Source organism: Micromys minutus, assembly GCF_963924665.1.
Source record: "Micromys minutus genome assembly, chromosome: 31".
Classification (NCBI taxonomy): Eukaryota; Metazoa; Chordata; class Mammalia; order Rodentia; family Muridae; genus Micromys; species Micromys minutus.
The window spans coordinates 14,008,026-14,024,100 of NC_137966.1; the positions used below are offsets into that span (position 1 = coordinate 14,008,026).

Here is a 16,075-nt window from a genome sequence, read left to right on the forward strand (position 1 = left end):
TGAGACAGTCTGTTACTTCCATCCACATAGCCTCTGATCCACACACAGCTGCCTCCCCTCGGGAGTTCCACCGGTGCCCAAGGGTCAGCCCCAGGGCCTTTCATTCATCTCCCCAAAAACAGACATGGTGCATCTAGCTGAGATACACTGAGACCGCATCTGGTGACGTCTGAGAATAGGAGGGATGAGAATGTCCACATCCTTTAGTAGGTGTCAGGCCCTGCTGGACACAGGAGGGGCCACAGGCTGAGCCTGTGTGAGCTCAGGACTCTGCGTGTGCTCTGGGAAGGCCGAGAGGTGGCACTCCTCACAGCAGTCCAACATGCAATAGTCACTGCTGCCGCTGTCTGAGTCTAGAGGAGGGGGCCTGGCAGAGCCCAGTGGGACCCAGTCTTCCTGGGGCAGGTAGGCAGATGGCTGTCCTTCCAACTCCAGGCACCGTGCCACCAGCACATGCTCTGAGCCTGGGGGCTCTGGGAAGCCAGGAGCTGTGGCCTCCCACTTCAGGCTGGAAAACTGCACAGGGCTATAGGTGAGTGTGGCGACAGTCTCCCAGATGCTGGGTTCTGAGGCTCCCGATGAAGTGCTGATGCCATCCTGTCTTGCTTGGGGTTCAGCTCTGCGGGCCCCTGTCCAGGTCTGCATCCGCACAGAAGGAAGGCTCAGGCGGCAATACTCTGGACTCACTCTGGGAGCAACTCTCTCCCCTGCAGACCCCCTCCTCCAGGAAGCCCCAACGTGCATTCCTACAGCCAAGCAGGGCCTGTGCCCAAAGCGTTCTACCTTCCTCCCATGTATGAAACCTCTGGCTTCAGCAAAAGGCCCTGAGAGGTCTTCAGGCCCCTCGGTGCCCTCCTCAGCCCAGGGCCACTGGTTTATGAAAGCCAGCCAGCACCCTCCCCAACCCCCCCAACCCCCGTCCCATGCAACTGCACACAGAACTAGAGACTGGACCCTGTGGAACCTCCCAAAGACTGCTGCCTGTCATTGGGCCTGGAAGCCTCTACAAAATGCCCCTGTATCTCACACCGTCCACCACTGCTACATCCCAGGGAGCTGACCAATAACACCAACCCATTTAGATGGCACAGTAAGTGTCCACCGAAGCTAGGGCACAAATGTAAACCTACTATGTATGTAAGAGGTTCAGAGCACGAACAAAGCCCCCATGCTGGCTCATGCCCCCAGTCTGAGCCTAGATTCTGCACGCACAAGGCAGATTTCTAAGCCATGTCCATCCTGGTAATACCACACTTGACCCCGCCTCCCCGAAGTTTCCCTGCACGCACCTGGAAGTCCCCATGGTACACACTGTAGAGAGGATAGAAGAATGCCTCGGGAGAGGGGACATTCTGGTAAAAGATTCTCTTCAACCTGCAGCCAAAAATAGAAAAGTCTGAGCCAAAGGGACCCAGATAGAAGACTTTCCCAGTGCCACATTCCAGAAAACCTAGGTCACTGGCAAGACCAGGGCTCCAGAGCTCCCTTCTACCTACCAGATGTGCCTACTGTATTCAAACCTGTCCTCACAGGGCTACTGGACACGGTAGCACGTGGTTACTATTCTAGCTACCCAGAAGGCTGAGGCATGAAGAGCACATAAGACCAAATAGTAACACACATCATAAATGAACAGATAAGTAAAGCCAGCCTCTAGACAAACCCCAGGACAGTGCCCTCTCTGGTCAATGCCCTATGTATCCGTTTACACCACGGCCTTCATCCTTTTGCAGACCTATCCCCAATAATGGGGTCAGGGCCTAGAAACAACCAACTGTATCCTTAGCTCCCAGATGAAGCCAACAGCTCCAGAGGTCACATCTGCACCGTGAGCAGGCAGCTGTGGTCCCCTGGTTTCACACGTGCATCAGCCACCTACCTGGGAGACAGCTTGAAGAGAAAGTGGATAAGGCCAGACAGCAGAAGGAAGATGGGCACAGCAACAAGGATGCTGGCTGACCACTGCCACTGTGGGATCAGGAGGCCTGTGGGCAGAAAGAGTCCATGGCTGTGAGTAGCCTCGGCGCCAAGATGTCCCCCTAAGTCCACGTGGCAAAGAAGTCACTACTCATGGTGACTCATGGCCCGGGCCATGACAAAGCATCTGCCACCTGGCACCTACCCTGTCTCTTCCTCTGGGGAGAAGGAAAGGACACGGGCTGGCTCCACTCACTCCAGTGGCTCTTATGATAGTCCCCCTTTGTCATGTCATCGTAATGCTCCAAAGTCATCTGGACACGCAGTCTGGCCTCGTAGATGGAACCAGGATCCAGCTCCGCTGCTTCAAGGATGAGCCGAGTCACTCCAACGATATGGTCCTTGAGCCGGGCCTGCTGCAGGGTTGCAGGCATTTGATTGAGTTCAGGGTCCTAAAGAATGGGCACCAACAAACCCACTCACACACATCTATGGGCACATGTACACACCCATTACATTTACACACTCTGCCTAGCACATTCACCCATCTAAGTGCAAAGCAAAGACACACTCACATATAAACCCACATGTGCGAAGGGGTACACCCACATGTTACGTTCAGAGACACACGTACACACAAGCATAGGTTTGCATGTAGCCAGCACATACATGTGTGTCTAGCTCTGACCCGCCTCTGTTCTTACCAATGACTCTAGCCAGTCCCAGGAGGGAGACCCCCTGGGAGCTACCACCATGTTACCTCCCAGGCCTCTTCCTGCCTCTTGAAGGCCATCTGGTAGCTGAGGGATGTGATCAAGGGCTCCAAGGCAAGATTGATACCCCAGGTCAGGACACAACGCCCCGAGCTCACATTGCTCTGCAGATCAGAGGGTGGGTCCAGCTTGACTGAAACAAAGAGAGGTCGTGTGAGGCAGGCCAGGTGAGTCAGGCCAGGTGAGGCTGCAGCTACCACTGTGTCCCTCAGCATGGCCAGAACTGAGGACCAAGAACATCCCCAAGAGGACACAGGCAAGGCTCCTTTAGACCAGGGACCTCATTGGAAGACTAATTCAGGAAAACCAGGCAATAGCTTCCTTAAGTGGCAAGGTCATTTCTGAATCTCGCCTTCTGTTTCCTTCACAATCGGCTACTGGAAAGTTCTTCCTGGAGTCATTCCCACTGCGACTGACATACATCGCCAGCAGTGCAGACTGTAGTCTTCTCGTTCTCCTCACAGACCCTGGCATTCCTCATGTCCTCCCTCTCCACCGTTCAATCCGCTTCCAGCCCTGCATCCTGCCTCTTGGCGAGGACTCTCAGGAAGAGCCAAAGCTCAAGGTCACGACCTCACAGCCAAGCAACGAGGCCAGTGCCGCCAGGGCTGCCCCACTCACCGTGTCTGCTCGGCAGGAACTGTGAGTCCACCAGGCTGACCTGCTCCTGGCCCATGACACAGCGGTGGAGTGTGATGGTGAAGTTGTCAAAAGGCAAGAACGCCTCCTCAATTGGTACCACCAGGGAACATGTACTGTCCCAGAAGGTGCATTTGTGCCTGATGTCAGTCACCTGGTTACTGAGAAGGCCATGTGTTAGTAGCACAGATGGTGCCACCACAGAGATCCTGTGCCCCCCCCCCAGTAGGCCTGGCCCTCCATCCTCACCTGGTAAAGAGGAGCCAGGCCCTGGATTCCTGGTCCAGCTCTGGGGCTGACCAGTGGCAGTCAATCCTGAAAATACTGTTGCTGAGGCAGGTGAATGTTCCAACCTTCTGTCCTGGGAATGAGGATGGTGGGAGCACACAGTAGGGCCTTAAGGCAGAGCTGAGGTAGGTGGGGACAGACAGACTCGGAAGAAAGTCGCAAGGGAAAGTGTCAGAGGCTGGACCAGAAGCTTGGGGATGCTGGGTTGGAACATGACATGTAGGCCAGTCAGACCTAAGAGCTTTGTTGGTTAGGAAACCGTGGGACACTGGAATACACACCAACAGAGCTCGGGCCCATGTTTTACAGGAGCTAACTTGTCCCCGACTCCTCTAATTCTCTATGCAGCCACCTCAGGGAGATGTGGCACCCAGCCCTTACCTCCTCCCTGCTCTGGGACCGAGACTTCCCAGCAGACACAGGAGCAGACACAGCTGTAGATCAGGAACCAGGAGACCTGTTTCCCCGCCGCTCTCTCCAAGGTCCAGCCTGAAAAAGACAAAACTGTAGGGCATCCTGTAGGAGGCGTCCCCTGTGCTAGGCAGCTTGTGGGAGGTGTCCCTGTGCTGGGCACCCTGTAGGAGGCACCCTGTGGGAAGTGTCCCCTGTGCTGGGCACCCTGTAGGAGGCACCCTGTGGGAAGTGTCCCCTGTGCTGGGCACCCTGTGGGAGGTTCATTCAGGCATGGAGCTCCAAAAAGGGCCAGGGCTCTTCTCTGAGTCACAGGGCAAGCCTGTAGTGCGTTCTCTTCCCCCATTACTCCTGAAATAGTCTCATTCCAGGGCTCTGCCCTCAGAACACCGGCAGCCGATGTCTAGATGCAAGCTGCCTGTCGCCCACTGTTCTCAGCCGTCTCACAAAAGGGAGCCTCCTGGATCCAGCCCGGGAGCCCTGGGAAAGCTGGGGAGTCACAAGTGGATGGAGACCGGAAGCTAGGTTTTAGGAAGTGCCTGGTTGCATGATTCTACTGAGGCCCTGTCAGAAGAGTCATTTGCATCTCCAGATGGTTCACTGATAGCCTCTGAGCAGGAAACAGGGCCACCCTGGTTATACAAGGCCTGATTAGTGATAATGAAGAAGGAAACACATGCACAGAGACCTCAGCGCTGGCCTTAACTTCTACCCACCACCCAGAAGCCTGCCTGCCTGTCTGAATCTCTAGACAAGTCCATTTAGGCTTTGTCCTCTTCTGGGATAGAGCATGAAACCTGTCACCAAGGGCATCAAAGCTAAGCATTCTGAGCAGCGTCTGTCTCCTCTTGGCATAAGTATTAGCAAAATGGGGATGAGAGTCTCAGCCCAGTCCTAGAGTATGTGATGGCAGGTTCCCGGAGTGACAGACCTGGAGAGAAGGACCTGCACTGCTACCACATCCAGCTGAGAGCTGACACAAACCTAAAGGATAACCTTGCCACCACTGGAGGGGACCGATCCCTGGCAGTCTCAAGTAGATAGCATGACAGCAGGGAGTGCAGTGACTTCCAGCCCACTGAACCCTTTCTCTAGCCAGGCAAGTGCACCAGAGTTAGAAATGGCCCCATGCAATCTGATGCAATAAAGCCATTGTGTGGGCGGAGAACATTTCCTCTGCCCAGGGTACCTTCATCTGCACTGGGTGCGTCGGGGAGGGTGGGGTCACTGCCCTTCTAATGTTGAGAAAACAGAGACCCAGAGAAACTGGAGACTAAACCAGCACCTGACCCTTGGCCTTTCTGTTTGGGGAAGGGGTTCCACAAACTCCCACAAAATCCATGAACTTCCCGAGAGCAATGTATGAGTCCTGGGGCTTTACCTAACAAACGAGGCCTAAGTCTTGGGCAGCATAAGCCTCTTTCTCCCTGGAGGTTGACCATCATGGGTTTGGACAGATCACAGACAGGGGGACTCCCTACCTTGACAGACAGACCTTGGGACAGGTACTTAGGACAGAGGTAGACAACTGAATACTCATTGTCCCTTGAAGGAGTTGGGCTGGGACCAAAACCATCCAACCACAACCCAGACATCAGGTCATAGAACCATGTGAGGACCTAGAGGCCCACACCCACCATCTTGAAATGGATGCTCTGTGGCATGTAGTCCTACTGTGGAGCTCTCCCACCGCTGCCCAGAAAAGACCTTTCACAACAGGTCGGAGAACATAGCCCTCTCAGTTGCTCAAAGCAAACAAACAAACCAATGATACAACAACAACACAGTTATGAGAACTCTACAAAGGAGTCGCAGCCAAGCCCTGCTGTGTGTCTATGTGTCCATCTGTGTGTCTGTATCTGTGCATGAGGTACTGTAATCCTCTACCCCTGAGCTATATTCTAGGTCCTCATTTTTTACTTTTGATTTTGAGTCAGGGTCCATCCTGGCTAATTTTATGTCAACTTGATACGCACCAGAGTCATTTAGGAAGAACATTTCTTAAGAAAATACCTCCATAGGAGTTGCCTATAGGGAAGTCTGTAGAGTAGAGCATTTTCTTGTTTAGTGATTGGTGTGAAAGAGCTGGTGATCCTGGGCTGGTGGTTCTCAGGCGTAAAAGAAAGCTGATACAAGCCAAGGCATTGCTCCTCTAAGCCTCCTTCAGCTCTGCCTTGACTTCCTCTGGCTCTGACTTTGATGTGGAAATGTAAACAGAATAAACCCTTTCCTCCCTGGGAAACTTTTTGTCAGGAGGGAGTGGGTAGGTGGGTAGGGGAGCCCCGCTCATAGAGGCAGCGGGAGGAGAAATGGGATAACATTTAAAATGTAGGGAAAAAATATCTAATTATAAGAAAGAGAGAAAGAAAGGAAGGAAGGAAGGAAGAAAGAAAGAGAAAAAGAAAGAAGAAAATAAAGAAAGAAGAGAAACCTAATGAAGACAGGGTCTCACTAAGTTGCCCAGGCTGGCCTTGAACTTGCAGCTCCCCTGCCTTAACCTCCCAGGTAGCTAAAATGACAGCTCTGTGCCACTGGCCTGGATCCTTCTCACAACTATTTTTCTTTTATGTTTTTTAGGTTCACTTATTTTCTCTTAAGTGTATGTGTGTTTTGCTTGTGTGTGTGTGTGTGTACCACGTGCATGCATATAGATAAGTATGAACCGCTATGTGGGTTCTGGAAACTTAACCTGAGTCTCTTCAAGAACAAGTTCTCTTAACTGTTAAATCATCTCTCCATCTCCCCTTCTCTTTTCATTTTTTCCCCCAGCACTGGGTGCTGCACCCAAGGCCTTGTACATGCTGGGCATGCACCTACCAGTCGAGTTACATCCCCAGGCCCTGCTTTCTGTCTTGCCGAGGTGGGGGAACTCCCTATGCTCCTGTCCACCCGAAAAGCCTGCAGAAATGGAAAAGGATGGAAGGAGGCCGCTTTGTAAGTGAACCTTGTCCATCAGTGGCTTCCCTCTGGAGGCGGAGACAGCAATGCAGACACCCAGCTCCCCAGAAGCCTCAGGGACCTGTGACATATGGAAACTGTGCCAGGAAATGGTTCTGGAGGTGGGCACAGGATCCATCCGCCCTCTGGAATACCTGCAGACTGTGAGGTCCTTCTCTAGCACCAGGGGGACTCCTGTGCTATGCTTGGGTTTGAGGACATTGATAAGTGAATGCAGATGAATGCTAATAGCCAGAGAATGGGGCCAGCAGACCAACTGGTTGAGGATCAAGGTAACAGACCAGAAGGAGCAGAGAAAGATGACCCCCAAAAGCACCTTCCCACATACTTGCTGCAGAAAACGCAGCTAGCGGGGGTTGATATCCATAGTACATGTGGCTGGAAAAGAGGCCGGATCAGGAAGTGGTGATGTACCAGGGAAGAAAAGGATGCTTCTGAGTAGCACGGGGAAGTGGTTGGGAGCGGGGTGGGAAGTCCCTCCTGGCACCATCACTCCATCCCTCTCTCTGGCTTCTTTCCCCGTCCTAAAGCACTTCCCACCTTCCAGCCCAGCTCTCTCGCCTTGATGGGATGACTCCTAGGTTCTGCCAGCGCTGCACCCCTCAGCACCTGAACAAGCAGTCCTGCCTCCAGACAGGCCTCAAGCAGAGATACTGACACTGTACACTTGCAGGATGGGTGGGTGGGAGGAAATGGTGCTCCACGTCTCCCTCTGCCTCTGTGAGTGCCTGCTCTGTCTAGCGCTCCCTGCACTAGCAGGGGCCTCCCCAGCAGCCACTTGCAGGCAAAGCTGACTAAGCCAGCTGGGTAATCCAGGGTGAGCACCCCCGAGGCTGTGAGTCTCTTGCACCACCCCAACTCCATAATAAGAAGCTCTTCCCACCTCCCTACCAAAGCCACCCCGGCTCTGGTGATGGTATCCATCCCTTTTCAGCAGAGTGGGCGCTGTGGGTAATCATTTACTCCTGGGAGGCCGAGCCCTGACCAAGAGTAAGCCTAGAACATGAGTGTCCAAGGAAGAATGTGCTGGGGGAGAAAGGGAGAGTCCCAGCAGAAAGACCTTCTAAAGCTCCGTAACCGAAAACAGAATTCTGCTTACGCACATGTGCGCGCACACACACACACACACACACACACACACACCCCAGAGCCCCACCAACCTAACCTCCTGGAATTCCACGAGCAAACGCAACCTCCCAGAGCCTCTCCTAACCGTGAAGTTTTCAAAACATCTGGAGGTTTAGGGGAACTTCACCAACCCTGGGCCTAGGCTGTTAGGTTTTGCTCCACCCCCACCTCCAAAAGCTCTGTCATTGAGAAAGCAAAGCTTTTCCCACAGTACAGCCTGACAAACGTGGTGTCCTTCCCTTTCTTGCTCAGGGCATACACACACTGACCACAAGACGCTCTTGTCGTGCCTCCCCCCTCGCCCCAGGCCTGAACTTTGCAATTTCTCTTTTCATGATTATCTTTGGAAAGATGTCGCATCTGGGAGATATTCAAGACCAGTACGATAGTCGAGGTCAAAGGAGGGTGATGTCACCCACGTTGTGGAGACCCAGCATCTTCCTTGTCTCCTCAAGTTCACATCAAAGGAGCCCTAAATACAGACTCACCTACTGAAAAGCATCTTCCCAGGGCCATGGAGAGTCTCAGGCAGCCCCAGCCAGGAGGTGACTTACTGCCAGCTGTCCTTGGGTGCACTGCAAAGCCCCTCACCTGATCCAGGAGATAAGAGAGACGCCGTCTCTCAGCAGGCTGACACGGGCCTCCCACATTGAAAACCACAAGACCTCACATAGCTCCTGTCCTCCACAGGGTTCAGAGGTGCCTGCCGCCGCCTGTTACAAGCCAGAGAACGGTGAGGAGGAAAAGCTTTCACTCCGTGACAGTGTCACCACACATGGACGGCAGACATTTGTCTCCTGAATGACAGCGGGCACATCCTCCCAGGGAAACAGCACAGGGTCAGCACAGGAGGCCAGCACTCGGAACAGAACAGCGTTTGAGCAGAACCCTGGCTAGGGTCTTCCCCTCCGAGGTTTTTCTGAGACGCAAGCATGGCAGACACTGAGTGGTACTAAATGTAAGGAGAGACTCAGTCAAAAAAAAAAAAAAACAAAACAAAACCAGCAATGCATCATGACAGCACTCAGGAGGCAGAGGCAGGAGGATCTCTGTGGGCTTGAGGCCAGCCTGGTCTACATAGTCATTCCCAGGATAGCCAAGGCTCTGTTACACAGAGAAACCCCTGTCTCAAAACAGCCCTTGAATGAACAGAATCAATGCTTCATTTTAAAAAAAATTGCTACAAGTTTGGTGGTGTTTTACTGTGTTTGGAGAGTGGCTCTTAATATGTAGACTATACTGATCTTAAGCTTTTGGCCTCAAGCCATCTTTAAGCCTTGGCCTGCAGAGTTGCCTCCTCTGTTTTTCTTTAAACATTATTTATTTATTGTGTTTGCTAGTCTGTGTGTGTGTGTGTGTGTGTCTTCATGTTTTCAATCTGTATATGTGTGTCCATATGCGTCTGTGTGCACGTGTGAGTGTGCACTCCTGCAGGGCCGTGGTGCATATGTCGAGGCCAAAGAACAATTTGTGAAGACCTAGTTTCTCCTGTCACTGAGTGGGTCCCAGAAATCAAGGCTGTCAATCAAGCTAGGCAGCAAGTGCCCTTACCCACTGAGCCATCTCACCAGCAATCCCGCCTTCCCCACCCGGAAAATTCTTTTGTTGGTTGGCTGGTTGGTCTATTTTGTGACTGTGTGACCCAGGCTGTCCCAGAATTCACAATTCCCTACTTCTGTTTTGAAATTGCTGTCATGACAGATGTGTGCCACCATACCAGACTGGAGGATTTTTTCTATTTTTACTTGTATTGATTTATTGTTTGTTTGGGGGCAGGGAGGCTGCTGTCTCACTATTCTAGAGTAGTAAATAGTGTGGTCCTGCCATGCAGAGAAGTTGAGCAACACACTTCTGATCACAGAAACAACTGCTGTGAGGAAGAACTGATACCCTGCCCATAAGCAACAAACACACACACACACATACACACACACACACACACACACACACAACCACCCATACAACAATCCCAGTTGTAAAAACCACAAGGGTTAAACAGGAAGGAAGAAAATCCGAGAAGAAAAAGGCAGAGAAGGAAACCCCAAAGTCCCCGGGTGTTTTCTCAAACAAAGGATTGACCACCTTTTGGGGCCTCCTGCTTCTTGAGAACAGCAGGGGCTGGGGCCACTTTCTTCCCCTTGGCCTTCTTTCCTTTGGGCATCTTGCTCGGCTGGAGGAGAGAGCTGGATTACCCATCTTAAAAAATAAAACAAGGGTCTGAGGCTGTAACTTGGCTGAAGAGTTCCTGTCCAACATGCTTGAGGTCCTGCTGTAGTCCCTGGCACCATATAAAACAGATGTGGGACATGCTTACAGCCCCAGAACTCAGGAGACAGGAGTGAGTTTCAGACCAGTCCAGGCTAGAGATCCTGTCTCAAAAACTCAGAAACAAAAATCACCATTCTCCAGAGAAATAAAGCAAAATCTACAGTCTCAAAAATATTAGTCATCCATAATTTTCAAGATAAAAACAAGATTACTAAATATAGAAAAGCAAGGGAAAAAAAAAAAAAAACAAAGCTGGCCAGACATTGGTGATAAACACCTTTAATCCCAGGGCTCAGAGGCAGAAACAGGCAGTTATTGCTGTGAATTTGAGGCCAGCCTGGTCTACAGAGTGAGCTCCAGGAAAGCTAGGGATACTGAAAAACCCTGTAGTCCTGCATGTGGGAGCCACAGTTAGGATGCTCAGAAAAGCATTATTATTCTTCTCTACCTAGTGACCAGCCAGGGCTACATAAGACCCTGTCCCGAAAACAAGAAAGAAGGAAACGATTGAGAAAGAGAAAAATAAATCATACTTGAAGCACTAATTACAACCGATCTTTGTGTTTTAAAACTTCAGTCTTGATTTTTTTTTTTAAAAATCTTTTTCAGGGCTGGAGAGATGGCTCAGAGTTAAGAGCACTGACTGCTCTTCCAAAGGTCCTGAGTTCAATTCCCAGCAAGCACATCGTGGCTCACAACCATCTATGATGTGATCTTGGGCCCTCTTCTGACATGCAGGTGTACATGCACTAAATTAAACATTCAATACATTAAGTTAAATCATACATTAAAAATTTTAAACTCTAAAAAAATTTCAGAAGTACTATAAGAATATGTTTTCATTTTGATCCCAGGTGTGAGATATGGGGCTGTTTCAGACTGTCCACAGCAGCTGACCGTGATATGCCTTGTGCTCTGGCAGGGTTGTGGTTTTACCAGCTGCAGGTAGTTTCCGCCAGTATGTGACACTTGGAATTCTGGGGGCTTTTCAGAGGGTATATAAATTCTAGGGACCTGACAGCGGGAGTTCTGGTTGGCTGGTTTGTGGTTGGATGCTATTGGTCGCGTTTTGTTGGGGTTTGTCAAGTAGTTGTGTGTGAAGAGACAAAGAAGAAATTAGATATTCTGATGACTAAGTCAAACTCACCCCAGGGAACTCGATGCCACTAATCAGCAGGAAATAGTCTAACGATATTATCACTCCCTTTCCCCTCTACCCTTTTTTAAAAGATTGTATTTATTTATTTTATGTATACAAGTACACTGTAGCTGTCTTCAGACACACCAGATCCCATTAAAGATGGTTGTGAGCCACCATGTGGTTGCTGGGAATTGAACTCAGGACCTCTGGAAGAGCAGTCAGTGTTCTTAACCGCTGAGCCATCTCTCCAGCCCCCCCCCCGCCCCTTTTCGATTCCTACCTAGGGCTAGAGGGAGGGAGAGAGAGAGGGAGGGAGGGAGGGAGGGAGAGAGGGAGAGAGGGAGGGAGGGAAGGAGGGAGAGAGACAGACAGAGAGAGAGAGAGAGAGAGAGAGAGAGAGAGAGAGACAGAGACAGAGAGAGAGAGAGAGAGAGAGAGAGAGAGAGAGAACAGAGCAGTTAGGAGCACTGGCCGCTCCTCTTTCAGGGGACCCAATTTGATTCCCAGCGCACACGTGATGGTTCACAACTGTCTGACACCCTCTTCTGACCCCTGTGGGCATTGCACACTTATAGTGCCCAGAAGGAATACATGCAGATAAACACCCATACACATAAGATTTTAAAAGCGAGACAAGTGACTAAGGGAAACGTGACGGCAGCAAAGAAAGAAAAGGCCCCCGTAAGAGCAGATGTTGCAGGGACTGGTGGTGTAAAAGAGCAAAGGAAGAACGAGATGACTGGAGCTTAGTGCATGACACCTCCGCCCTGGACAACTCCAAGGACCACAGGTCCCGCCTAGACTTTTTGCTGGTTAAGTTTTTTAGACAGGGTTTCCCTCTGTAGCCCCGGCTCTACTATACAGACCTAGCTCTGGACTCAGAGATACACACCTGCCTCTGCCTTATGAATGCTGAGATTAAAGGTGTGCGCCATCACACCAAGGCTCCACCTCACTTTTTATTTTTACTATTAGTTTTGTTTTGTTTTAGAGACAGGGTTTCTCTGTATGGTCTGGCTGTTCTGGAACTCACTTTGTAGACCAGGGTGGCCTCTGCCTCCTAAACGCTGGGATTAAGGGCGTGCAGCACCATGCCCTGCTTCCGCCTTACTTGAAAGTGGACCTTTCAGGCTACATTTTGGAATGGAGCCCTTGGCAGAAGAGTGACTGAAACCTGGTTGGGGCAATAGCACCAAAGTGGCAATGGCAGGCCCCAGACAGCAGGAGGCGCCCACTTCCCAGCGTCACCCTTTGGGGTGATGCTGTGCATGGGGACGGGTGTCCAGCGCGAAACAACTGAAGTGCTGGCCTTCCTTGACGACCAGCCCAGACAGAAGAGTCAGTCTGGCCGTAGCGGAACAGCGGAGGAACGGACACCGCAAGCTCCCGCGCCGCTCGCACCACGCACGTGACCTGCTCTATCCGACCAATAGCCTGCTGTCCCCAAGCTCCCAGCCTTCCCGGGACTCGCATAGTTCATTGGTTCCTGAAACCACCAATGGCTGAGCCATCTCGTCGGGGCGGGGCACAGTAACTGCGCACGCGCCTTTTTCCTACCTGGAACCAGGACCAGCTGGAGGAGAGCCGGAAAAGCTGCAGGCTGGCTTCCCTGGAGGACCCGGAGGCTGAGGGTCGGCCGGAGGTGCCTGAGGACGACGAGGATGATGATGAGGAGACATTGCCCCATTCTGAGGCTGTGGACGTGTTCCAAGAAGGTCTCGCCATGGTGGTTCAAGACCCGCTGCTCTGCGACCTTCCGATTCAGGTGGGTGACAGGGCTCCGGGGTATGGATGAGTACTGGTGGTCACACCGGCGAAAGACGCTTCTGTGCATTGGCGGAAAGCTTAGGGTGAGGAGCCCCAAAACACTCCCTCTTAGCCGCGAAGTTTGAATTCAACAAACACTAAGATTTTAACTCATGATCAGTGTGAGAGTGACTAGTCTTTTCCATTTGCCTGAAACTTAAGTGTGCGTGGCTTAATAGTCATCTAATGTGTTTTTTTAAGCTTGCCAATCAATGGTGTTTTTATTTAACGTCTGTGTGCGAACAGAACTTGGGGGCCAAACCTGGAGGCTTTCGAATGTTAAATAAGTCCTCTACCCCTGAGTTACACAACTTTATTTGTGCTTCCCTCGGTGTTTTATTAAAATATCTCCTAATCTGGCTGGACCTTTAATCTCAGCCCCGGAGGCTGAAACAAGAGGATCTCTGTGAACTTGAGGCCAGCCTGATCCATTCAGCACTCCAGACCAGCCAGGGTAATATAGTGGGTCCCTGCCTCAAAACAAAAAGCATTTTGCTATCACAGGGTTTTGGTAGCTGGTGAATTGCACCCTGCCCTGCCTCAGCGTGGTCCTGAGGCACAAGCCTGGAGTCTCTTGATAGTACTCTCAGAATCGCCAGGCTCAGTGTTAATTGAAAATCCTAACAAGCAGTAGGCAAGCTTGGTTTCCTTTGTCGATCTAATGTTAAAAGAGTTGGCATCTTCACCCCCCCCCCAGGTTACTTTAGAAGAGGTCAACTCCCAGATTGCGCTGGAATATGGCCAGGCGATGACTGTCCGCGTGTGCAAGATGGATGGAGAGGTAATGCGTAAGTACCAGTGTCTTAGTTACTCTCCCTTGCTATAAAGAGACACTTCGATCAAGGAAACTCATAAAAGAAAATGCCTGTGGGGGCTTATGATTGCAGAGGGCTGTAGTTCACAATTATCACAGCAGGGAACAAATGTGGTCCTGAGAGTTTACATCTAAGGCATGAGACAGGAGAGTTACTTGCTGTGCTGTGGGCTTTTGAAACCTCAAAGCTTACCCCCAGTGACATACTGCCTCCAACAAGGCCACACCTCCTAACCCTTCTCAAACAGTTCCACTGAAAAGCAAACCTTCAAATGTTTGAGTCTGTGGGATCCATTCTTATTCAAGCCACAACCATGCTTCTCTCTTTGAGCCTGAGCTTTCACATCAGCAAGGAATTAGCAGAGAGCTAGTTAGTGAGAAACCCAGACCATGCCCAGGTGTCATGGGACAGCCACCCTGCCCAACAGAGCAGAGCTCTGGATTTCTCTCCTGTCGCCTGGGGCCTTGTGTGTGGCCACCCACATGAATCTTCTCCCATATGTTCCCATGGTTACAGCTGTGGTCGTTGTACAGAATGCCACAGTCCTGGACCTGAAGAAGGCTATCCAGAGATATGTGCAGCTCAAGCAGGAACGGGAAGGAGGCGTTCAGCACATCAGCTGGTGAGTGCGGCAGACATGCCTTTCGTGTGGCAGCCCTGGGCTTGCATGGACGCCCTATAGGGAAGCAACTTTCAGTTCATCCACTACCAAGGATGCAGTAAAAGTCCCATGTCATGAGAGCTTTCCCATGTCAGAGTGGGGTGACTGTGTCTGAGAGTCCTGCCTCAATGGTCCCTTCTAAACATACCCTAGCACTGACGTGACCCCACCCACACTGCTGGATAGCATCACTTGGAGGCACCTGACGCCTTAATGATGGGATATATCTATCTATCGGTGGCCCCCTTCCCTCCTCACCATGGTACTGTTGGCTCTGACTTTTTAAAAAAGGTTTATTTATTATATGTAAGTACACTGTAGCTATCTTCAGACACACCAGAAAAGGGCATCAGATCTCATTGCAGATGATTGTGAGCCATCATGTGGTTGCTGGGATTTGAACTCGGGACCTCTGGGAGAGCAGTCAGTGCTCTTAACCACTGAGCCATCGCACCAGCCCCGGCTCTGACTCTTCTATCAGATTGAGTATCCCGTTATCTGAAATCCCTCAGTATAGCCATCTATTTCATTAGTAAGATGTGTCCGGCGCCTCCTGCAGCTGCCTTACATCATGTAGGGGAAATGTCCAGAAGGGGATTATAGTTATCCTGTGTGCCCTAAGCTGAGTGCTGCCAGCCTGTCAGCCCAGCTGCTCAATTCTCCGGCCTGGGGGTGGCATGTGCATCACCTTAGTCCCTTCCTGGCAGGTCCTATGTGTGGCGGACGTACCATCTGACCTCAGCTGGGGAGAAGCTCACGGAGGACAGGAAGAAGCTCAGAGAGTAAGTCTGTAGATCTGTGGTAAGAGGGTCCCTGGCTGGATTGACTGTCCTGCGGGCATTTCCTTGAGGCCACCCATGAAACGCAGGGCAGAGAAACAGCCCCGCTGTTCTCACGGGAGCCAGCGTGGGGACGGAAAAACAAGTGTGGCTGTCCTCACTTGATTGTTCCTGATCCCTCGGGCTCTGCCACCTCCCCATCTTTTCCAGTTATGGCATCCGGAACCGAGATGAGGTTTCCTTTATCAAGAAGCTTAGGCATAAATGAACGCCAGACACAGGGATCAGACCTTTCGTGGCAAGATGGCGCCCTCCGCTTGTCCTCAGGGGAAAGAAAGTTGGTGTAGCTGCATCCCTTGAATGCCCGGGTGGAGCTATCCGCATGAGCCCTGGGACCCTCGGAATGTGGAGAATTCCTCTGCCCTTTATTTTCCTTTGAACTTGGCCCAAAGGTCCTATGTGGTTGTGGGCCTGGCCTATAGAATAAACAT

General features: G+C 51.3%; 2 protein-coding genes across 3 annotated transcripts; one reads left to right on the plus strand and one right to left on the minus strand.

The window, feature by feature from the left end:
- Positions 1 to 213: 213 nt before the first annotated feature.
- On the minus strand, positions 214 to 13,248 carry LOC308440265 (interleukin-9 receptor-like; the record flags this gene model as incomplete). The annotated part of the gene is made up of 11 exons (XM_080942280.1): positions 214 to 639; positions 1,290 to 1,374; positions 1,880 to 1,985; positions 2,123 to 2,333; positions 2,678 to 2,823; positions 3,312 to 3,490; positions 3,579 to 3,685; positions 3,988 to 4,106; positions 7,315 to 7,364; positions 8,706 to 8,827; positions 13,081 to 13,248. 11 exons carry the CDS (start codon positions 13,246 to 13,248, stop codon positions 214 to 216), a joined length of 1,719 nt encoding a protein of 572 aa, XP_080798406.1.
- Positions 13,102 to 16,075, plus strand: SNRNP25 (small nuclear ribonucleoprotein U11/U12 subunit 25). 2 transcript variants are annotated; one of them, XM_080942243.1, is made up of 5 exons: positions 13,102 to 13,288; positions 14,027 to 14,117; positions 14,661 to 14,766; positions 15,513 to 15,587; positions 15,795 to 16,075. In XM_080942243.1, the coding sequence occupies exons 1-5, from the start codon at positions 13,247 to 13,249 to the stop codon at positions 15,850 to 15,852; spliced, it is 372 nt and encodes a 123-aa protein (XP_080798369.1). In that variant the 5' UTR covers positions 13,102 to 13,246; the 3' UTR covers positions 15,853 to 16,075. The 2 variants fall into 2 exon arrangements, with proteins under 2 accessions (XP_080798369.1, XP_080798370.1); XM_080942244.1 differs by having other exon boundaries at positions 14,027 to 14,110; positions 14,678 to 14,766.